This window comes from Mytilus trossulus, chromosome 11 (assembly GCF_036588685.1).
Source record: "Mytilus trossulus isolate FHL-02 chromosome 11, PNRI_Mtr1.1.1.hap1, whole genome shotgun sequence".
Classification (NCBI taxonomy): Eukaryota; Metazoa; Mollusca; class Bivalvia; order Mytilida; family Mytilidae; genus Mytilus; species Mytilus trossulus.
Window position 1 is genome coordinate 56,396,058 of NC_086383.1, and position 25,965 is coordinate 56,422,022.

At 30.7% G+C, this 25,965-nt stretch overlaps 1 protein-coding gene across 5 annotated transcripts; it reads left to right on the forward strand.

The window, feature by feature from the left end:
• The first annotated feature begins 178 nt into the window (after window positions 1-178).
• LOC134691332 (sodium/potassium-transporting ATPase subunit beta-1-interacting protein 3-like) lies at window positions 179-21,394 on the forward strand. Of its 5 annotated transcripts, XR_010102113.1 has the most exons (9): window positions 179-378; window positions 2,923-3,060; window positions 3,878-3,958; window positions 5,599-5,811; window positions 9,434-9,494; window positions 12,058-12,081; window positions 13,294-13,332; window positions 16,874-19,120; window positions 19,157-21,394. XR_010102113.1 is itself a non-coding variant. In XM_063551789.1 (8 exons), the coding sequence occupies exons 1-8, from the start codon at window positions 277-279 to the stop codon at window positions 17,263-17,265; spliced, it is 1,050 nt and encodes a 349-aa protein (XP_063407859.1). In that variant the 5' UTR covers window positions 179-276; the 3' UTR covers window positions 17,266-21,394. The 5 variants fall into 5 exon arrangements, 4 of the variants coding, with proteins under 4 accessions (XP_063407859.1, XP_063407860.1, XP_063407861.1 ...); XM_063551789.1 differs by having other exon boundaries at window positions 16,874-21,394; XM_063551790.1 differs by lacking the exon at window positions 12,058-12,081 and having other exon boundaries at window positions 16,874-21,394.
• Window positions 21,395-25,965: the final 4,571 nt, after the last annotated feature.

Here is a 25,965-nt window from a genome sequence, read left to right on the forward strand (position 1 = left end):
TAAATTGCTCCGCAATACTTTTCCCGTCTTAAATCGAGTTTATTAAAAATTATCATTTAACAAATAATGAAATAATATCTTATATCAAAAATAGATGATTGTTTGTTGTTATATATTAACACCGACTTACAATGAAAATTGATGAACATATTGAACATTTAATTACGAATTACTTTTTATTGTAAACATATCCTCTGATTTGAGTAATCCTGTCATTGTTTAGCCAAAATAATGTGTCACCAACAGAAAATGTCTATAAAAATGTGAAATATCTTGATGAAATACAAACAATTAAGCATAGTAGCCATGGCGTTTCAAGGGAAATGTGCCAATACGGCTATGTATACGGCCATGATGGTCGTAATTCTCTTGCAATTTGTAAGTTAAATTATTCTGTAAAGCAGAGCCAAGCCCATTTTTTTTATGGAAGACACCTTTTTATTCCTCAAAATTTTGTAAAAGTTGCTTGCAATATCACCCTTACAATCAAGTGATCGCAATTGATCAATATAAACGAATTTAAATACATTTGTGATTAAAAGGAACGACATGTTGGCGGTAAAGAAAATTGTATCAAATGCAATTTGTTTATGTCATATTTACATATAATTAATATACAGCTTATCGCTAATACTTTTGACATCAACAACAATCACTTTTCCATTGTGAAGTGACATAGTTTGTTTTTTGACGTCAACATTTTACAGGAACCTGTGTGATATCCAGCAATGGCGGACAAATAGCGATAAGGTGTATTATAATACTATTTAGAGGGTAGTAATGCCCACAATAGTCAATCGTCAAACAGTCATTTTCAGCTACTGTTGGCATCAAATTGTTAATTTTTATCGTGAATGTTCAAAATATCCTTATTGTAATTCGTCAGAGGTCTCAAATTATTATAGTTACCATCATTGTGGGGAAAATGTTAACGCAATTCATAAAACCTAGTTGATTCTTTTATGAGCTATAAGAAACTGCACATTTTATCTTCATGCACCCAAAATTACCATTAACGTTATTTTGCAAGAATATTTGCCGTTATATGTCATGAAAGTACCACAATTACCGCCTGGCCTCTATTAATACACCTTATCGCTATTTGGAAATCTGCCTCTTGAACAATTGACATCATGAAACAATAACATATTGAAGGTAGCTAATAATGTGACATCAAAATTTTGTCTGATGGTATATTAGTTTTAAATTAAAGGAGTTTCCCTATTACTGTTACATGAATGAAATGTCCAGTTTACATGGAGTCATTTGGTAGGAAATTGTGACAGCATTCCAATGTGTTTTTTGAGAGATCCTGTTTAGTACAGGTCTTTTAAATAATAGTGATAAAACCTAACTTAAAACATCCCAAAACCATAAATTATATTAATAATATGATTTCACTCACTTTTTGTCGAGCCTTCAACTTTAGTCGAAAAAGCGAGACTAAGCGATCCTACATTGTACACTCCGTCGTGTCGTCGGTGGTGTCCACAAATATTCACTCTGTGGTTAAAGTTTTTGAAATTTTAATAACTTTTTTAAACTATCCTGGGTTTGTACCAAACTTGGACAGAAGCTTGTTTATGATCAAAAGATAATATATACAGAAGTAAATTTTGTAAAAAAATAAATCCGTTTTTTTCCGTATTTTACTTTGAAATGGACTTATATTTAGATTTTCTGCTAGGAAACAACACATTCACCCTGTGGTTAAATTAAAAAAAAATTATTAACTTTCTTATGCGAATTTTAATTTGTACCAAACTTAGACAGAAGCTTGTTTATGATCATAAGCTAGTAGTTAGAAGGAAATTTTGTTAATAGTTTGTACCTGTGTAACTGTATTTTACTTATAAATAGACTTAATTTTTCTTCCAGTTAACATTACATACAGTCTGCAGTTTAAGTTTTTAAACATTTATTAGATTCATAAACTATCCTGGATTTTTACTAAACTTGGACAGAAGCTTTTTACAATCAAAAGATAGTATCAAGAGGAATATTTTTATTGATTTTTTTCCTCATTTTGTTGAGCCTGTGATTTTCAGCAAAAGTAGGTGAGACACTGGGTTCCGCGGAACCCTTACAAATTTGTTCTGTATTTTACTTTTAAATGGACTTAGTTTTTCTGTGGAGAAACATTACATTCACTCTGTGATTAAAGTTTTTTTTTTTTTACATTAATTACTTTCTTAAACTATCCTGGGTTTGTACCAAACTTGGACAGAAGCTTATTTATCATATAATTATAAGATAGTATCCAGAAGTAAATCTTGTAAAAAGATAACTCCATTTTTTCTGTATTTTACTTTTAAATCGACTTCAGTTTACATTATATAGTCTGCAGTTAAAATTTTCCAAACATTTATTAGATTCATTAACTATCCTAGATTTTTACCAAACTTGGACAGAAGCTTCTTACAATCATAAGATAGTATCAAGAGGAATATTTTCCTCATTTTTGTTTAGTCTGCGATTTACAGCAAAAGTACTAGAAGGCGAGACACTGGGTTCTGCGGAACCCTTACAAATTTTTTCAACCATGTACTCGGGGAGTTAAAGGCACAAATTGAGCTAGAGAACATGTAATTAGATTTTTTTTTATTGTTTTTAAATTGTTTTTTTTATATATACGATGTATTTCTGAGTGTAGTATGACATCCATTATTACTGAACTAGTACATGTACATTGTATATATTTTGTTTAGAGGCCAGCTGAAGCAAGCCTCCTGGTGTGGGACTTTCTTGTTGCATTGAAGACCCATTGCATTTGCATTGGTGGCCTTTGGCTACATTGTATTGTCTATTTGACACATTCCCTATTTCCATTCTTAATTTATTTGAATATTTTTAAAATAAGAAACAGTTCATATACATTTTGTAATTTGATTTAATGATATATTTTCTTACTTTTAATTTCAGTTAAGTACATTGGAAAGACAAATATTTGATTTCTTGGGATACATGTGGGCACCAATCATTGCCAACTTCTTTCAACTTATCTGTGTTATCATTGGTGGATTTGGTACTTACCAGTTCAGGTCAAAGTTCATCACATTGGTAAGTTGATTAATTAAGATGATGAAGATATGCATTTTAAAGCTCAGATCGTCAGATGTGTTTCTGTTTCTGTTGCTGTGAATTATTGATAAAACCTGTACAATCTCATTTCTAATATTTGAAGTCATTTGGATTAAAAAAAAAAGGTAAATCATACATTGTATTTAGATAACCTCATCTTATTGTCAGGAACTGCGTCTAATCAGTAGTCTGTGATTATAAGGGCTTATGGGAGATGGAGGCCCATCCATCATCATAATTATATGCAATGTGCAGCTTGGGCAATGTGAAGCAAAAACAGAATGGAAATTTTTCTATCACAGATATATATATATAATTCTTTCAACATCCTACATGTCCTAATCACTGCTAATATGTCATTGATGAATTGACAGTCACATACAATTCTATCATATAGTGAAAACAATGTGCGACCAAAACAAACAGACATAATCATGCTAATACATGTGTAGGTAAAGATGTCCCAAATAAAGCTGTACAGCTGCAATGACTAAAAATATGAAACTTAATTTGTGGCAAGATATGTATGTGTATTTACAGTCATGACAGTCAATGTACAATGTATAACAAAATTATCACTTAACGAATCGGTTAATTGTGTTAATAAAGGGATTGAAATATTGACTTATGCATGTTATGTGCATGAAGTAACCCCAGTACATTGTACATATATATGTAAACTATTTGTTTTATGTTTCAGTACTCCACAGTTTTATGTTTCAGTACTCCACATGGTACTAGCCCTGGTAAATTGTATATTGTATGTAAACTTTTATGTATTTGTTTTCTGTTTCAGTACTCCACATGGTCATTGATATGGCTCGGATGGAATGTGTTTGTCATATGTCTATATTTAGAAGTTGGGGTTCTTAGTCGAGTAAGTAGAAAAAAATGTATACTTGCACATATACTGTATGTACACATACACATGTTATACATTGTAAATTAAATGTATATAAATAAAATTGAGAAAGGAAATGGGGAATGTGTCAAAGCAACAACAACCCGACCATAGAGCAGACACCAGCCGAAGGCCACCAATGGGTCTTCAAAGTAGCGAGAATTCCTGCACCAGTAGGTTTTCTTCAGCTGGCCCCTGAAAAATATGTATACTATTACAGTGATAATGGACGTCATATTAAACTATACACAAGAAACTAAAATTAAAATTAATACAAGACTAACTAAGGCCAGAGGCTCCTGACTTGGGACAGGCGCAAAATTGTGGCGGGGTTAAACATCTATTTAAAGTCTATAATTTATAGATGATTGTACATGTGCTCAAGTCTGAAAACTAGAGACACATGTTTACCTACATTCAGAATTTTGTGCTCTTAGTTTAATTACTGTACCTGGTACATGCATGTACATGTATATGAAGGAAAATTTCAAGCAATCTCAAGGTGGTTTTATATCTGTAGTAGTATTAACCATGTGTATGCAACTTATTTAACAATATTTGAGTTGAAATTAAAGTACAAATTTATCATGTTCATCTATTGGTATCATATTATATATTCTATAATTAATTTGCACAAAACCTATAATCGTGATTACCTGGATTATGGAGAGAGTTAATTATAATCAATAGATTATTTTAGTCTGCATGGTCTGCATGCTCAAATTACTGCAAAATATAATTAATTTTTTAGGTCTAAAAATAGCAACAGTGATTGATTTTATTTTGTTTACACTTTGTGTGTGTATATATTTTGTTTATCAGCTGAGTGTAGAATTAATTAAATATTTTCCAACCTGTCGTGATCATAATTAGATAGTGAGATATGAAAAAATATAGAAGAATCAAGTTTCAACTGAACTCGTTCACCCTTTATTTATAATCATGAGGATGTGAATATGCCTCCTGGTGCGGGAATTTCTCGTTACATTGAAGACCTGTTGGTGACCTTCTGTTGTTGTTTTTTCTGTGGTCGGGTTGTTGTCTCTTTGATACATTCCCCATTTCCATTCTCAATTTTAGTTAAATGAAAATATGATAATTACATAATATATATATATACTCTATAAAATACAGATAATGACTAGACATGCTAGAAGTGAATCTCGGTAAATACATGTAGTGTGATACTTTTAATCTCTATAACATATGATAAAAATTAAAGATCATGTGGTTTATTTTATCAAATAAAAAACCCTGCTTTCAGAATTATTACAATGTAAATGATGTTCTTCAAGTACATGTTTGTACATTGTTGTACATACAAATGTATACGTACATGTACTACATGTCTCTTTTAGTTCAGAATGTGATTTTGTTGTTAGGCTTATCCAAGAAGGAAGGCATAATGTTTACTAGTCTTTCATAGTGTCATTCAAGTTCCATATATTTATTACTGTTTAGTACCACTTTAAAGTTTTGCATTAAGTAAGCCTACCTTTGAGTTTTGATCACATCAATGTGAACTTAACTACATATATTATACATGATATATATGTTCATTATGATGTGAACTTCTTTAAATTTACTTTGTTTGAAATTTTCAACCTTTTTTTCAGAACAAAGATCTGTACATACTAAATATTGGTACTAAGAACAAAAGCTGGTGGCTAGAACATGGTATTGGTTGTCGGATAACCAACACATCCTGGATAGATAATTCACCGACAGATTCCAGCCGACCAATTCCACCAGAAGATGTGGTTGAAGGGTGTCTGCTTGATTATTACTATGTAGAAGTCATACATGCAGGTGTACAGGTTTTGTTAGCTGTAAGTTCATTATCTAGAGCTATTATAAGGTTAAATAGGGTTCTTGATTGGTAAGTGAGTCTCAAACTTCTGCTTAAATTTTCTAATTAAAATAGATTTCACAATTGTCAATTCCGAAACTAGCAGTTACATTGAAATTGATCTTTTTTGGAGGTTTATAATCCTTAAATTCACAATAAAATCATTTAAAAGAGGGACCAAAGATACCAAAGGCACAGTCAAACTGGTAAATCTAAAACAAACTGACAACGCCATGGCTAAAAATTAAAAAGACAAACAGAAAAACAATAGTACACATGACACAACATAGAAAACTAAAGAATAAACAACAAAAACCCCACCAAAAACTAGGGGTGATCTCAGGTGCTCCGGAAGGGTAAGAACTTCCCTTTGGTTAAATTTGATCTCTTGGGAGGTTCTGATAAAACTTTAAGAGGAGAGCAAGACTATTTGAATTTAAACCAATGAAGTTCTAGTTCTAAGATCAAACAAACAGATAAAATTATTAAGAAGTCAGTTAAGGTGGTACCCAACACTTTCACTAAAATTAATTTGGCTTGTTTTATTTCCTTAAAATTTTGCCAAAGTATTCACTTAGATCCTTTAAAAAAAATATAAAAATTTCAAAAAATTTGAACCAACCATTTTGTCAGAAAAATTACACTGGTTATATACAGTACAGGTAGGGACTTATTTTTATGGAAGCCTTAATCCGTCTAGATGTCAGACTGGTCGGACAGTTGTCCCAGAGTAATAAACACCTGCTGTGCAATATCCAAGTGGAAGGTCGTAAATCAATCTGTACCAGCTTGATTAGAATTAAATTTTACCTGTACAGATATATTTGTATTTATGGAGAATAGATAAATGTAAAATATTGTTTTGTATTCAGAGAAAGAATTGAAATTAAAATTTAATTTAAGAATTTAAATTAAAAATTGAATATTTAGAATTAAAATTAAAATTGAATATCATGAATGTGGGATTTTTTTTTTTATAATTTGAAAATGAAATAAAGACGATTTTTAACAATATATTGTGTTGCCAATTATTATAATAGTTTTGTGCCAATTAACTATTTTGTATTTGCATTTGTATTTGTAAACCGAAAATATTTCATCTAATTCAAAATAATAAGCCTAATAACAACCAAGACTGTTTTCAATCGAAGTTGAAATCAAATTGTTGAGACATCAATCCCGTAAATTATACGAGTTTTCATTGATGGTTATATTATTTCCCCCTTTTAAGGTCCTGTTCCTTTATATGTTATTATTAGAAACACAATTTTCAGTATAAGGCCAACATATCGTATTTATAAAATATGTATAGGCATTGTGAATAAAGTTATTTTCCTTTTGATACAACTTTCCCCGTCGGAGCCTCTATATCAATTCACACCTGTCAATCATTTCTCGCAAGTAAAACATTTTGTTCAGACAGATCACTCGTGCTTTCTATTTTGACATATTTCCCGTTAATCTCTTTGAAAGTCAAACAATTGGTTTCTTTAAATACAATATTTATAACGCCGTGATCATATTTCGATTCCTATTTTTTATTTAACAAAAAATTGTTGACAATCGAAATATTGCCTTTCTATTTTCATGTCTCAGTCGACTCTTTTATGAAAATCGCCGGTGTTTTTATTATAAATATATTTTACGAATCGATACACGAAAATCAAAATTTAACCTTATATAGATTATTGAATAAATGCACATTTATACCCCAATGGGGTTGAAGGTTAATCGTACTATTCATGATCAGCTGTCTTTACTTTTTCGTCGTACTTCTAGCTCGCGCAGTCCGTAAGAATTTTTAAATCGATGTTGTCCAAAGTTTAAAGGAGTTCTCCAAAGTAGAATATTTAAATGGGAATCCGGGAAATGACTGATAAAAATAAAATAAAAAATAGTTAAAGAAGACCAAATCTTGTTTTGATTTTACATGTATGTAAATCGATTAAATTTCTATTCTGGTCAATCGATCAAGAGCCTCAAAACTAACGCACAATACTGTCAATCATTCCACATCAAATTTAATCATGAATGGATTTTCCCACGGTCGTTCAGTAAGGTCACCTGAGTTTACTGTTACGACATTTCCCGCCATATAAGAATCTCGTGCAGTGGACAAAATCGATCTTTAACATCTTTTATTAGCATTCAATAATATTGTGAGTGGAGTTAAGTTAAAGTTCAACCACGTGCACACGCTGTTGATCACTAATATGTGTATCATGCAATTATCTTTTCACGGCAAATTTTTCTTAACAAATTGCTGTTAAAAAATATATAACATACAAGTTTCCTTTTTACATGGATTGTGCGTAAATTAATATTACGCAATTAATTTAAGCTCGAGATTTCGGGATTAACACTTCGGGATCTGGGAATTCTTTTTTTCGCGATGTCGGGATTTTTATTTATTTAAATTCGGGACCTTGGGACTTCGTGTTTTTAAGCCCAGGATTTCGAGATCCGGACCCTATTTACCCCCTAACCCCAAATGCAGATCAATTATATAAATTTAACATAATGAACAAACACGGAAATCTTAAAATAAACTTATGTCCGGGAAGAATCAATATCTTCTTCTAGTGTTATTATTTGCGTTATATTTTATTGATACATCTCCAACTTTGAAGTTTCGGACAATAAATTGTTTACAGTAAAAAGTAAAAACTACAAAGAATCAGCAATCTACTAAATAATATACAAGTATTGCTCACTGTAATTATTTTTTATATCTCGGAACTGACCCAACACAGACCGAATTGAATATTAAATACATATTATAGAAATATTTTGCATGTGGCCGCGTCAAACTAACCCTGGAGACAGCATTCTGCTAATGGAATTACGAGTAAAACAAAAATAACCGTAAGCTTCCAGAAATAGAATACATGTATAAATATTAATGTTTGAAATTTTATGCAAACAAATAAGAAACAGATACACAAAAAAAACAAAAATAAACAACAAAAAACATAGAACAAAAATAATTTTGAGGAACAAATTAGAAAATAAATAGCAGTTGAAATATAAAAACCATAATTAAAAAAATAGGCTATTTTTATTAAAACAAAGTTTTCTCCAGTACTTCACCTGTAAAAAATATTTTATGTCAAAAACGATGTAATCAATAAAGTGACTGAGAGGTTAAAATTACAGGTAACCTGATTCTGAAATCAGTGAACCGTAATTCTAGCAGCACGGATTAAGATGAAAGGACAAATATATTGCCAATCACACCTGGATTTGTTGATTGATGGCCATACTACCTACCATAAAAATGTCCGATTATTGATATCCGACTAGTCGGATTAAGACATCCATAAAAATAAGTCCCTACCCGTACTGTAGCAGTTTGCCAAGCACCAATATGATCATTGAGAAGCTTAATATTCCTTTTACAACACAACATAATTAAAATGTTAAGCTGACTTTACAGAGTTATCTCCCTGTAGTGTTAGGTACCACCTTAAAGGATAAAGATTTAGAGAAAATGTTTTGCATGTTCATTTTTCCAATTAATTTTTTTTTAAATATTTTATGTGTTCATTATACTTCTTGTGTGTGTTTTATAAATGTTAATAAATTATGTGTTTTTTTTACAGTTAATTGGTTTTGTGATTTCGTGTGTGAATGCGTACATATTCGTTGAAGAGGAGGAAAGTTGTAAGTACTTGTCACGTAGCACGTATTATCGTCCAACTATGACATACACACCTGTCCCAAACATAGACAGTCCAGATATACCTGTACAAGTCATAGACAACTTGGACACCCGTAAACTTGTTAATCATCCAGACACCTGGTGTCTCCCAACCTACGTCTCATACGCTGAGAGTCAGGAGTGGTCAACTGTAACACGTACACGGTCACTACAAGGCTTTACTAACTCGCAGGACGTCATTCTCTCACTTGTCTAACTCATTAACATAATCTACAGGTGTGTGATATATATGTTAGTTTCTGTGTAGTTTTCTTTCTATATGATACACTGTTTGTTGTTTATGGCTTCTTTGAAGTAGGATTGTGCATGTGTGTTCCATAAGTTTACATTACCATTTTTATGTTGTTTAAAATTTATTAAAATTTTGCCTCTGATTTGTAATCTCTAGAATTAAAGCATAGCAAAATTTGTCTTCAGTATTAAGTATTAAGCTCCCCATTCAGGGATGTTCCAGAAAATACTATGTCCCCCCCCCCCCCCCCCCTTTGCACTTTTTTACCCCCCACCAACTGCAGATATAAAAACAACAAAAATAGATCAACACTGCCTTTGCATTCTGGTTTTTCAAATACAACCATCCACATAAATTTTTTAAAAATTGTCTTCTCTTTTTGAGGGGAACATTATTATGAAAAGAAGTCATAACATTTACTAAAGTGTATCAATTGTTTCTTCTTTGCAGAAAGAAGGCTGTTTATGCATGCATTTGATTATAAAGTTTGTTGTTAGTACACTGTGATTTTCATACATTCAAATTTTATAATTGGCAATATTTTTAGGTTTCATTTCTAAATCAGTTATACAATTTTACTCGTTTATGAATAATAGTTACCTAGCAAGTCAGTGATATGCATGAATAGTCTTCTTCATTATTCTTTAATCTATTCTAATATTTTTCTTATTATACTCAACATCCTTCTCTTCATAAGTTCTGTAAACTTTCTCTTTGTTATCTCCCTTTTACTAACACATTTATTATAATGAGTAGCTCAGGACAATTTGTAATTTCCACCCATCACAGAGTGGGCAAAAATAAAAGATAGTCACATATAAACGAACAAGAACACATACTAACAAACCCTCATACCTACTTACAAACAAATCCTAGTAATAAAGACTAACAAGTACTAACAGACACTTAACAAATACTCACAAACAATAATACCATGTACGCACTGAACCGAGACAGTGTTAAATATCTTTTTTTACACCATAACCCATGGTGGTGCTTCTACTAAAGGAGGAAGATACAGAACATACATAGATACACTAAAAAAACACCCAATAAAACTTCTTCACTCAAAGTACAATGGTATTTTGAATCAAACAGACCTAGCAATGACTGCCAATGTTAAGATATATGTGTTTTGTTTTCAGTTAGTTACATAGGAGACTATGAGTCATGGTCTTTATCGTCTTACGATGACGATTCAGTCCGTCACTCTCGTTATCGAATGCAGCCTGTATTTATGTATGTAGAACTGTTTGTTCAAGTTACTGTTCTTATTATTCTTTTACAAATATTTTGTTAGTGTTTCTGTTAGTAAAGTTTCAGGTGATGTCATCGCACATTTTTTAGTTAGAGACTATTTTCTAATGTAAGACATTGCAGTTTGCAATTAGACTTGAAGAAATTTGTTTGTTGCTGCTTTATATATATATTGATTATTCGTTTAAATGTTATTGGATCTGGTTCAACATCTTATATTTGACAATAAGTTACGATATGCTTGATTATCAGGGTTCTCACTAAAGCAAGTCCATGGGTCCTGAACTCATGAAAAACTAAAGATTTATCAAGATTGTAAAATGTTGTATCAACTGTCAGAGTACATATATTGTTATTTTTTTGCAAAAGTTAAAAAAAAAATCTCCATTAATTTCATTTTCTTGCATTTTTTGGGTCAGTGGTGAGTCAAATACTGTAGATTCATATATTTTCGTGGGAACCAACTTTCGTTGTTTGAGGAAAACTTACATAATTTTGGATATATAATTTCATGATTTTGGCAAAGTATGCACTCATTTCTTAAGAACATTTGTAATTTGTTGAACATTTCACATGTTTAAATTCGTGGTTCTCCTGATTCATAAAATCCATGAAAATTGGTATCCAACGAATATTAATGAAGCCACAGTAATAAATGATATAACAATCATCTCACTGTTGGCCTTGTAATGGTCAGAAATTATAACTTATTTTCGCCAGCGATTTATTTTCAAGAATTTCGCGAGTAGAAAAATAACACGAATATTAATCGTCGCGAATATGCAGTAATTGGATCATTCCTTATTGAACTTCAGAAAATCGCGAAATTAAATAGCCGCAAAGTGGTTTAGGAAGGGTAAAACTCGAAATTAAGTATCCGCAAAAATAAGTTGGTTTACAGTAAGTCCCTAGGCACACCTTCAAACATCCTTTATGAGAACCCTGATTATAGCAAATAGTATGTCATGTTCCATTATAAAATACTGTTTTATAAATTAAAAATATTTCATCTCTAGGTGACACTTCACACAGGAAAAAATGTAAATATTGTGTGATACTGTTGATGACTAACTTCACTCTATAGAAGGGGTGGCTAGTTAGGGCGCAACGTTAACATACATGTAGGAAATAGAAAAGAAAAATTGGAAAAATTGTTTGAAGTTTTGTGGGAATGGGAAAATGGTAGATTGTATACACTGTCACTCTTCTCTGTATACAATGTACATAGTTTGATTTGATATCAGCACTTCACATCCAATCAGATTTATTGTAAAAAATTTTGATAATTTCACAATGAAATTTCAAACCAGTTTGGTAAACATGTGAATACTTTGTTTCAAAACACCACTAATGATCATTTAAGAATCAAAGTTTATCTATGGTTGCAAAATGCCTTCTTCATATTCTTTTGACTAAGGTGAAAAAATTCCATCTATCTATAAAGTCACTTGAGATGAAAATCTAGCACACAGAAAGATCAAGTGGAAAATTTAAGTAAATAGTGATGATAAAGTTTATTTAATTTTCAATGGATTAGAAATAAATAAAAACTGTAAACATGTTTTAGACTTTCTGATAGCTTGTTCTCTTGTTAGATCATCAATATTTATTCTTTAAGGTGGTACTTTACACTACAGGGAGATAACTCTGTAAAATCAACTAAATGTTTTGATTACATTGTGTTGTAAAGGGAATATTAAGCTTCTCAATGATCAAAATTGGTGTTTGTAAAATTGCTATATAACCAGTGTAATTTTTCTGACAAAATGGTTGGTTCAAATTTTTTAAAATTTAAATTTTTTTGTTAAAGTGTCAAAATAAATACTTTGATAAAATTTTATGAAGATTAAACGAGCCAAATTAATTGTAGTGAAAGTATTGGGTACCACTTTAAGCATAAAAGTGAATTGATGTTTGTTATGAAAGTAGCACATATATTTACAGTGTTTTCCTCAGAGGAATTGTACGTCATGGTGATGTCAATGCATCAATTTGAGACTCCTATAATTTGAAATGACCTGTTACTCTATAAGAGTCTTCATAGTTCATGGCCAGCATCTTTTCAGTCAATACCTCCCCCCTTTTTCCTTCAAACAATTTCTAGGGAAAACACTTCAGTTGAAAAGCTATCTTTAAGTATATAAAGGTACTTTCTGTCATGTATCTTTGCTTTATGAAATTTAAGAAAAATATTTTGTATACAGTCACTGTTTCAAAAATTCCATAAAGATTTGTATAAATTGTTTTATTAGATAAAATGATGAAGATGTGTAGCCTGCCTGTTTATAGAAGTAAGAGGTTCTTTGTTCTCAGTTAATTGTTACGTTACAGTTCACAGTTGGTTTATTTTTACTCTATTATTAGCCATGCCATTATATTTTCAACCCATTTTTACTTCGATCATATCCAACTTCTTAACGGTTGATAAGTTCATACATGTACAAATGTTATATGGAAAAAAAAACTATTAATAAGTACATGCCGGACATATTAGCATGTTAAGAGACATGATACCTAAAAGGTTTTACAATATTTTCTTATTTATCTTCAATAAGCATTGTTATCGCTATTTTATGCATTTTTCATTCGAACTTTTTTGGTGATAATATTCATATCATGCTTCTTGCTTGATATGGAAAAATTATTGCTAGAAACAAAGGAGGCCACGTGGCGTTGCTTACTAAATTGACGTTGAAATTGACAACGTCGTCATAGGTAAAATAGCGATAAACAGATTATCATTGGTCATCTCAACTCGATTGCTTTTCTCACTTTCGCTGTACCAGCTCAAGCGAAAAAATCAATCTCGTTGAAATAATCAACGATAATCTATAATTAAAAGATAAGCAAATAGTTATAGATAATTGAATGAGTCGTGTTTGTGCTGACTCCTGCTCAAATATATTTTATGTGGATATATTTATTAATGCATGAAATCTTTTAATTAGAATAACTCATTATTAAAGAAACATTTAATTTTTCTAATTCTTATCATTTATTACCCCAAAAAATCAAATGTATCCATAGTTAAGGTGTATTAATTGTGTTAACATTTTATTATCCTGCAATCAGCCAAGTATTGCACAAATAATAGGTACCCAAATATTTGTTTGCTATATTTTTACTCCTACAAGTATAGTTTCCTGTCACTTGGCTTAATTGTTGATGAAATGGAAAAGTGAATATTTCTGTATACTGTGGATTCATTAATTTTCGTTGGATACCAATTTTCGTGGATATGGTAGGAACAGATAAACCACGAATTTAAATGTGCAACGAATTACAAATTTTCAAAAGATATGTTTGCCAACTTTGCCAAAACATCAAAATTTAATATCCACGAAAATGCAAGTTTTCTTCAATCCACGAAAATTGGTACCCACGAAAATTAATGAATCCACAGTATGTGACAGTTCATTCTTGTGTCCTCTTTTCAGTCCACAACCAAAGCTATGTTTGATATCTTCGAAAAATAAAAAAAAGAATTAATTGGATTTAAACAACTAAACCTTAAAGTGCCAGGTGTAAATTGCAGGATTAAAGCAATGTACTTGCATTGTTGGAAATACAAACTTATTTGTACTTGCTACGAAACAGGAGAAAAGCTGGACAAGTCTAGCTTTTAGTCCTGATTCTAAAGCAGGTACAACAAAGAAATTTCATATTTTAAGACAATGTAAATAGATTGTATATGAATCTTACCTAATTTCTGAATTTTCATTTTGCATGCAGTTTCTTTATTGACCACACAAGTTCCACGTGTTGACATCACATTTGTAACACTGTTTTGTATTAATATATATATACTGACCATATAGCCATACCTATTCAATTGGTCTTTATTTATTTCAGCATTTATTTTTGGCACACGGTTTTCTTTTAAAGGTACTACTTTATTGTCTGTTCATCAGTAAACAGTACTAGCATGGTTGTATTATTGAGAATGCATATGTTGTATATAATTATGACAGCTTTTTCAAAACTGAAAAGAATGGATGTAGTTTTGTCCAGCTTATAAAAATAAAAATTATACAGAATTAATGTCAGAACTTATATATGTGTACGCACCATTGCTAGTCACTCAACAGTAATGTTCCAGTTTTTCCATGCTACCTATTTGCAAATCATTTTATTTAAATGTATTCATAACATCTTGCAAATGTTCAAAATTTCATGTTTTAAAAAAAAATAATCTCAATTGAAGTCCTTTTAGAGAGGTAAATTTAAAGTTAAAGTTATTATTTTTGCAAATTCTTTTAAGTTTCATGCTTCATGGATTTTTTCCTTGTGTGCAAAATTTACTCAGAATGACTTTTTCCAAGGAAATCCAGGAAATCTATTCAGTTTAATCCTGTCTGCACATCTCAAAATTAGTTTCCATTCTCTAACTTTCTTGTGCCTCAACCAAATGTTATGAAACTTATACATAATTATGCTTATTACATGTACTACAAAACACAGATCAAAAAATAAGTTTGGTTGAGTCACCTTTGCCATTCGTAAGTTCTGTCCTTCTTAATCTCTTAATGTGAAAGTTTGGTAAGTGGGTCTCATTGGGGTCTAAGCGTGACGCGGAATTGCCGATTTTTTGTAAGCATGACACGTGAAAGTCAAATTATTGTGGCATGAAAACGGGAAAGTCTTGCGGAACCCAGGATATGACAAAAAAATGAGAATTGCTTACGTACATAGTGTAAGCAGGATACGGGAATCTGACAAAACAGTAGGTGGATCTGGGATCGGAACCCCCCAATGAGAACCCCTGGTAAGGGAGATAACTTTTCAAAAGATAGAATGATTTGCAAGAAGGATTAATTATAAACAGATGTTTGTGAAATGAAACATACAAGTCTGTGTATATACTCCATATCCTGTCTTTTATATTATATTGTTACCAGAAGCTATTTTCCCCTCTTGTGAATTTCACATTTACATTTGTAAGCTCTGGAAAAAGATATTTTTAAAATTGAACTGAAAAGTGAAGATTTTATTTATCTTAGAGTGTAAAATTTACTATGAAAGAAAATTTTAGAAAATGTTTATGAAATAATATAGTATTTATCGTTTGTTAGAATTTAAGTGAAATTCATCAAGAAATGTACATATATCAAATGAATAGTATTTTTCTGTGTCCATGAAATGCTTTGTGTACACAACTTCCTGCATTATTATTGCTGCAACATTATTGAGTATATACATTTCTTTGGCATAACATGTTCAAAAGTTATTGTTTTTTTTTTGTTATGTTTATTGTCATTTGAAAGTAAATTCATGGCATGTATATATATATGTTTATGTTTGTCAATACTTGTAAACACATTACTAGTATGTGATGATGTTTTTCTACTTCTGAAACAAAAAAAATCAGCATAACCAGGTTTAAGAACCAGTTATTGTGTAGAAGTATTATTGCTGTAATAAAGCCTAAAGATTGAGATGAAAAGACTTAGCGAATATTAATAATGAATATTACAATTATCAATACATGCAGGAAAAAAGACTGAATTTACAGTTTGCATAACTTGTGTATTTAAAAAATGTATGCAACATTCTGCACCCAAATGTCTCTTGTTTAAATGTTCAATTGACAATAATTTCAGAAATAAAACATTAAAATTAATTTTCTGTAGCACTGCGATATACTATCTAGAACTACTTCATAAATATTTTTTTTCTTTTCAGAAAAGTTTACCCACCATCTTCTGCATTCTATTTGAAAAATCACAATAAATGAAATTTACAGCAGACTCCAATATTTAAAAAGTGTACTTGAGATAATACAAAGTTGATTAACTGTTATAAGTAAATAATAATATTCTTTTTCTTTTCCAGCTTCAAATGCTAATGACGAATTGGAATTTGTGAAAATGTATCAGACCCCATCACGTCCGGGATATGAGATTGAAAATCAGACATTTCAAACTGAACAAGAGACAAATGACTATCCAACCCTTGATCGGCCACCGAGCTATGAAACCAGCATGCGTAATCAAGCTAATCGTAATAATGCTGTCAGCAATGATTATACTTATGGTGCTGATAGACAGAGTGTTCGTAGTGTTCGAAGTGCACGAAGTACGCGCAGCACACGAAGTAAAGCAAGTAATAAATCTAAAAATACAAATCGGCAATCCTCCGCTACAGAAAGAAGAGAGGAGTTGCCATGGGTACAGATTACGCCGTCTCCAAGCAGTTATGAATCTCCATTTCGTCATTACCCTTAAAGTGCCTCACAGAACCTTCATATCATTTTTTTTTATCCGTGGACATTTGTGATTTAAATAAGAATTTTCAAATGATTGAAGATAAAAATATTATTGTTCATAAACACAGATTATTGAGAGAAGCTAGTGATATTACTTGAGGAAGTGATGCTGAGAGCTGATATGGATTGTTTTATATCTGATTTTCATTGTATCATTTCTGTTCATTGACAAATTTAAATCTTTCAATATTTGTGACTAACTGATAGATATAAAACACAATAGAGTTTGATTGCTTTATTTCTGTAAACATGGTAAACACGGAACATGCTGTACTTCTTTTAGGGATAAAGATTGCATTTAGTACAATTAAAACTCTGTCAGTGGGTTGATAACTATATCTTTCAAGCCTGATGGCTACCACCTGAATTTCATACAAAAAAGTACTCAGAGGTAAACATTTTTAAGATTCTATCCATGTCCATGTCAAGCAATTTACCAAAATGCATACTCTAATTCCGATATTCGAAGTTACAAAATGAAGATAATTATTTCATTTAAAATAACTTAAGGTGGTACCTAACACTACAGGGAGATAACTCTGTGAAATCAACTAAACGTTTTAATGACGTTGTGTTGTAAAGGAAACATTAAGCTTCTCAATGATCAAAATTGTTGTTTGTCAAACTGCTATACAATCAGTGTAATTTTTCTGACAAAACGTTTGGTTCACGATTTTTGAAATTTTTATTTACTTGTTAAAGGGTCAAAGTAAATACTTTGTCAAAATTTTATGAAAATTAAACGAGCCAAATTAATTTTAGTGAAAGTGTTGGGTACCACCTTAATTTGGACAAATATTTTGTAAAAATAAATTTTGAACTTCAATCGTATTATTAAATAAAGGAAAATAACTTCAAATTCAAAATTGTAACATTTAATCATCATTATGGGAGCAATCTTTATATCCTGCAGCGCTCACAAGTACTTTGATTTTCAAAACTTAGTGTTTCTTCTGTAAATATTTTCCTTGTTTACAGTCATGACAGTGTTTGTAAAAAAAAGATAACAAGTTTAACTCATTCACAGATGGTAGAAGATTATTTAAAATGTTGAAGGAGACTTAAATGTTAAATAATTGAACTTTTTCTTTGTTTTAAATTGTTGACTTTATAAATATAGTCCCAGTGGTATGTTAACATTGACATACATAAATTGATATTTTGAAATGGGACCATTATTTTTGTTTTTAGTGGAATGTGAGATGCATTTGTTATCAGTATATATATAGATAGTATTTTTGAATGAGAGTTTATTGAAAATTTTGAGAGAAAGTGTTTTTCGAATGGTTGTAGTTATCTATTTTCATGTCTATGATAAGAAACATGAGCCATAATTTTGTCTATTAGGGTTTGATTTATTTGATTAAAAAAACAAATGAAATGAAATCTCTTATTTCAAACCTGTAAAATTTGTATTGAATGCACCTTGTTCATACATGTAGTAAATGGTATCTGGTCTTTAATACATGTAGATTAAAAAAAAAATGTCTTATTTTTGAAGTATTCATCTGTAAGTTCCTTTAAGTTTTCTGTTCAAGATTTTAATTCCTTAATGCATAATAAATATATCTTAATTTCAGTAATAACTGATAATCCTGTAGCCAAGAATAAGAAAGTATATTTTACATAGTAAAGTGGCATGAATGTTTTTTTTAAATATGAATTATCCAAACAAATTTCTGTTACCCTGTATGGAAAAATCAGCCATGTTTTGTTTGATTATGAGAGATAATATTTAGCAATGCAATGATAATTTTTTTTTAGTTGTAAAAATGTATAAATGTCTCAATAAAATCCAAATGAAAGAGATTTTTGTGTCACAGGACATCTAGGGGTCACAGGACATCTAGGGGTCACAGGACATCTAGGGGTCACATGACATGTAGGGGTCACTTATGTCGACTTCATTCATCATCTTCGTCCACATCATACTTTTTTTATCTATAACTCTGAAAAAGATTTTATCCAACTTTGTGTAGATTTTTCCTTAGGACATGAAATTGCGCACCTGCTCATATAATTTTTGATCTGTGGTGAATTTGTAATTTTGCAATGCCATTTTATAGTTATTACAAGATGAAAGGCTTGTGTGACAAAATTCTTGGAAGACTCACAGATTTTATTTTATTATAAAAGAAAACAGGACTGAATTATGATCTTAAAGAAGAGAACTGGAATTTTATATCTGTCATTTATTTTCTCTTACAACATGATAAGCACAAATGTCTGTAATCATGCATATCATGATTAGTACAAGCTACATTAATCATGCTTATCATGATTTATATCACTAACTTAAGTAATCTTGCCTAACTTTTGGCTATTAATAAAGATTCAAAACAACAAGTGCTTGCATAATTGTTAATTCGTAATATATAATTACATTTCAAAGAAAATTGCTTTAAAGATTTGAACACTAATCATACTATCAAGTGATCTCAAACTGCAATATTATCTAACTTCATGAAACTGCCTTTCATTGATGAGTAACAAATTCAATATCAAGTTAAGGATGTTTGCTGCTCAGTTTCATAACAGATAACTTTTCATAAATCTAGTATGTATTGATAGGGAATTAATTATGGAATCAAAAAAGGAAAACAAATATAGGGGTCAATGTGCTTGTTTTTCAAGATATTAGCCATTGGAATTTTGGCGGGAAAGTGTCTTGATTTTTCTTAGTTTTTAATTGACCAGTTAAAGTTCTCAAATACTATTAAAAAATAAATAAAATTTTATAAGACTTTTACAAATGACTTATAATTATACATGTAAAATATTTATAAAAAGAAAAATGGGGGTTCATGGGATTTTTTTTTAAGGCATTTAAATGGATAAAACCAGAGGATTCCGAAAATCTGACAAAAATTCAAAAACATGACAAGCAGACATCCTTAAGTTTTGGTAACTGTGCTTGGTGCATCTTATATGAATGAGAGAATTATGTCTATACTTTTTCAATAGAAAGCATTTAAGTTTTGTGAAATGTCATAATATGTTATTTAGCTTTATTTTTGAATATTTGAAGTGCTGACCCGGTATATTTTTTAATCAAACAATGATTGGGTTAATAATCACATGTAACAGAAATTCATATAAAAATGGTACTTAATAAAAATGATGTGATTTGAAATAAACCATCATTTTGGTTTTATTTGTCTAAAAATTCTGAAAATTTAGTTATGGGCACCAATTTATGGGATTTTATAGAAAATAAAAAATAAATTATTTCAAAGGGAGGTAATTCATTTTTTTTGTAGAAAATATTTTTAATTTATCAAGATAAGTACAAGCACAAGATCAACACAGGTCAAGAGTTTAACAAAATTTTAAATGATATAAACAATTACACATAATACATTTACAATGTGTATTTTTTAAAGATCTAAATGTGTTTTGCTCTCTTTTACATTTGTTTCTGTTGTAAATGGCAGAAAAGACTATAGCGCTGTTTCATTTTTAAAAACATACATGGTTCTTAGAGATGACAATTTGAAAAAAGAGACTGCATACATTTAAAAGTATGTGGTCACACCCATCCATAGTGGCAACTTCCAAATTGCCTCCCCTTGATCACATGTACAATTTTATAGATCGGCCAATATTACCAGACATAATTTTACAGCTAATTAATGCATGTAGAGCAATACTCTGGTTAGCTTGCTTGCTTTGTATGTATATTGTACAAAAGTAATAAAGATAACTTTCAATTGAATTTAACGCTAATATTTACAGGTTAAAGTTTGCCTATATTTATTGTTTGAAGATATCAATCATAAGTACAAAACTTGGGTAAAAGTGTGTATGAACAAAGCAACCAGCCTACCAAAGTTTTACTCTACATGCTTTAGGAAATTAGCTGTAATGTAAGTTACAAATTAAGGTTCTTAATACAGTGATATGTAGAACAAAGACTTGCCGTCAAACTTATTGAACAATTGTACATTAATTGAATGTTCTATATTTATTTTTAATTTTATGTTCACAGCTGAATATTTTCAGCCATAATCAAGTTACGATTTTATTATAGAAATTTTAATTATTGTACATTATTTTGTAATGTCAAGAATAAATTGGTGATAAATCAATGCTTGCGGTCATATTTAATGGTTGGCATCGGGGTTGAATGATCTCGTGTATAACTAGCCTGTCAACACTGAGGTTGTGAGTTTGAACCCCTTTGTAATAATATAAGCAACATGACATGTGCCACATGTTGAGCAGGATCTGCTTAACCTTCCAGACCACCTGAGATCACCCCAACATTTTGATATAGTTTGTGTTACTTAGTTTTTAGTTTCCTTTGTGAATCTTGAGTATTTTTATTTGTCTGTTTGTCTTTTTCTTTTTTTGGGGCCATGGTGTCAGTTTATTTTTAATCTTTCCATTTGAATGTCCCTCTGATAGCTTTTTCTCCTCTTCCAGAAGCCGGCAGAAGGCATGTGTTCTATTTCATATTCAATTGACTAGGATTGCTAGTTTTTGTGCCAAAGGTGAGATGGTCTTTTCAGGAACTTCAACCACCTCCACCAATAAAAACTTGTTGCAAATAGTGCTAAACACCAACAATCAATCATACTTAAGGATGTTTGCTTGACATTTTTGGAATTTTTGTCAGATTTTCGAAATCCTCTGTTTCTATCTATTTGAATGTCTTAAAAAAAATTCCACACCCATTTTTCTTTTTATAAATCTTTTACATGTATAATTATAAGCCAATGAATAAATATCAAAATTTGCATTCCATTTTGTTAAAAATAAGAGGATATTGTATTTTTGCCAAATTAGACAACTGGCTATCAAAGTTTAAGTAGAAATATGCATTTTTAGGTAAATATTAGGCCTTCTATAATAAAAAAAAAAAGAGATCCCATTTTGTATAGTTGTGCAAATAATTCAAATTGAGAAAACTATATATAACGACCCAATTTATAACAAAAAAATAATGACACGAACTGTGGAAAAACACTGAACTACAAGATCCCAGCTTGAGACAAACACATAAAGAATAAACATGTTTGAATGATTGCTCAAGGGCCCACTGAAAACCACAAGACAAAGTGATTGTTATTAAGCAGCAGCAGTATATTAGAAGATAGAAGATCTGGAAATGTCTTATTTTGTATACAAATGACTGGTGTTCATAATTTTTATTCGACCGCAAAATTTGAAAAAAATTTCGTCGTATATTGCTATCACGTTGGCGTCATCGTCGGCGTCCGAATACTTTTAGTTTTCGCACTCTAACTTTAGTAAAAGTGAATAGAAATCTATGAAATTTTAACACAAGGTTTATGATCACAAAGGGAAGGTTGGTATTGATTTTGGGAGTTTTGGTCCTAACATTTAAGGAATTAGGGGCCAAAAAGGGCCAAAATAAGCATTTTCTTGGTTTTCGCACTATAACTTTAGTTAAAGTTAATAGAAATCTATGAAATTTTTACACAAGGTTTATGACCACAAAAGAAAGGTTGGGATTGATTTTGGGAGTTTGGGTTTCAACAGTTTAGGAATTAGGGGCCAAAAAAAGGGCCCAAATAAGCATTATTATTGGTTTTCGCACAATAACTTTAGTTTAAGTAAATAGAAATCAATGAAATTTAAACACAATGTTTATGACCACAAAAGGAAGGTTGATATTGATTTTGTGAGTTTAGGTCCCAACAGTTTAGGAATTAGGGGCCAAAAAGGGATCCAAATAAGCATTTTTCTTGGTTTTTCGCACCATAACGTTAGTATAAGTAAATAGAAATCTATGAAATTTAAACACAAGGTTTATGACCATAAAAGGAAGGTTGGTATTGATTTTAGGACTTTTGGTCCCAACAGTTTAGGAATAAGGGGCCCAAAGGGTCCAAAATTCAACTTTGTTTGATTTCATCAAAATTGAATAATTGGGGTTCTTTGATATGCCGAATCTAACTGTGTATGTAGATTCTTAACTTTTGGTCCCGTTCTCAAATTGGTCTACATTAAGGTCCAAAGGGTCCAAAATTAAACTTAGTTTGATTTTGACAAAAAATGAATCGGTTGGGTTCTTTGATATGCTGAATCTAAAAATGTACTTAGATTCTTGATATTTGGCCCAGTTTTCAAGTTGTTCCAAATCGGGGTCCAAAATCAAACTTTGTTTGATTTCATCAAAAATTGAATAATTGGGGTTCTTTGATATGTCAAATCTAACTGTGTATGTAGATTATTCATTTTTGGTCTTGTTTTTAAATTGGTCTACATTAAAGTCCAAAGGGTCCAAAATTAAACTTAGTTTGATTTTAACAAAAATTGAAATCTTGGGGTTCTTTGATATTCTGAATCAAAACATGTACTTAGATTTTTGATTATGGGCCCAGTTTTCAAGTTGGTCCAAATCAGGATCTAAAATTATTATATTAAGTATTGTGCAATAGCAAGTCTTTTCAATTGCACAGTATTGCGCAATGGCAAGAAATATCTAATTGCATAATATTGTGAAATAGCAAATTTTTATATTAGAGTTATCTTTCTTTGTCCAGAATAGTAAGCAAGAAATATCTAATTGCACAATATTGTGCAATAGCAAGATTTTTTTTTTATTGGAGTTATCTTTCTTTGTCCAGAATCAACTTAAATCTTTGTTATATACAATATAAAGGGATATTCACTTTTTACTACCAACTGATAAATTAAAATAATCTTTACCATTCAGTGATAACATACACTTTTTTTTACATCTTAATATTTTATGATGTATTTAAATGAGTAGTTATTGTTGCAAACTCCATTAGAAATTTTAATTGAGATTAGTTTTTGGAATAAGGGAAAGGGGATGTGATTATAAAAAAATTTGGGTTCAATTTTTCTCATTTGAAATTTCATAAATAAAAAGAAAATTTCTTCAAACATTTTTTTGAGAGGATTAATATTCAACAGCATAGTGAATTGCTCTAAGAGAAAACAAAAATGTTAAGTTCATTAGAACACATTCATTCTGTGTCAGAAACCTATGCTGGATCAACTATTTAATCACAATCCAAATTTAGAGCTGAATCCAGCTTGAATGTTATGTCCATACTTGCCCCAACTGTTCAGGGTTCAACCTCTGCGGTCGTATAAAGCTACGCCCTGCGGAGCATCTGGTTATGTTATGGAATATCTTCATGGTATGGCATATGTTTAAGTCTCTGATATCATGTCATGGTTCAGCAACTGATTGAAAATAATCAGCCCATGTCAAATCTTACCTTGCCAACTCGTACTTGATTTGTTACTTCCACATTTTTGAGTTTTATGGAGCATATCAAACAAAGCTTGTTTGTCAAAAACATTTAAATAAAGGGAATCAATTATTAAGTTATAAAAAGAAGTAATGGTTAGTGCGAGAAAATCCCATCTAAGTCACACTTTATAAAAGTCAACCATTAACTGCTGGTGGACGTTTCGTCCCCGAGGGTATCACCAGCCCAGTAGTCAACACTTCGGTGTTGACATGAATATCAATAATGTGGTCATTTTAATGAATTTCCTATTACAAAACTTTGAATTTTCGAAAAACTAAGGATTTTCTATCCCAGGCATAGATTACCTTAGTCATATTTGGCACAACGTTTTGGAATTTTAGATCCTCAATGCTCTTCAACTTTGTACTTGTTTGGCTTTATGAATATTTTGATATGAACGTCCCTGATGAGCCATATGTAGACGAAAGGCGTACTAAATTAAAATCCATTCCTGGTACCTTTGATAACTATAGGTCAACGATTGTTAAGTCGGTTGTGTTGCATACCTATGATGTATGTTTACACTGTTTGATACTAATTATTGTCAATATAACCGATGTTGTTTAGTTTACTTTGCTTACATGATTTTAAAGGGAAATAAAAACAACTGTCATACAAGTATGTGATTTAGCTAGCATTTCAACTCGGATTAACCCACCATTTCCTTTGAGGAGAAATGAAATATGTGACACTACACACCTAATAAGCATAAAGAATCATTGCAGAATATCTTGTCTCCAGACAAAATTCAACCCTTGACCTTGGCCTCTTTTCAAGGATCAGTGATCGATTACGAGTGTTTGTGATTAAAAGCTCAATTTCTTAAGATAATATAAGCCAAAGGGAACTCTTAGTATGGATGAAGTGGGATAATTTTTAGTTTTACGTGTATTTCTAGCTATTCGAATCTGACCTAATTTCATGGTTCATTAAGGTTTATGACCCCTCCTGTAGTCTGTCAATTACGAAATTAAGGATTATGTACCCTTCTGTTGATTCAATGCTAAATATATGGAAATTTTATATAAAGTCCACAGCCTTTATCCTTGTACTATCATATTTAGCAATTTGATGACTGATAGATATAGGATAACTGAATGCAGTGCTAGCATTGATTTCCTTAAAACAAGTTTATGTGTGTAGTTATTGGTTAAAACAAATGAAAAATATGGACCAAATGAAGTACACCTTTTAGGGTACTCGACTTTAGTGACTCAGCACGAAGTTTTTTGGAATTTACAGGTTGGTTACAACTTTTTGTAAAAAATAAACACTAGAGCATCATAGAAAATCAAGTGAGTATCTATGTTTAAAATTTTATAACAAAAAACTCTGTATTAAAGGCTGTGGATATACTATGAAAAATCTTGGTTTATTTTCTACAAAGTACTCTTTTCCTTTTA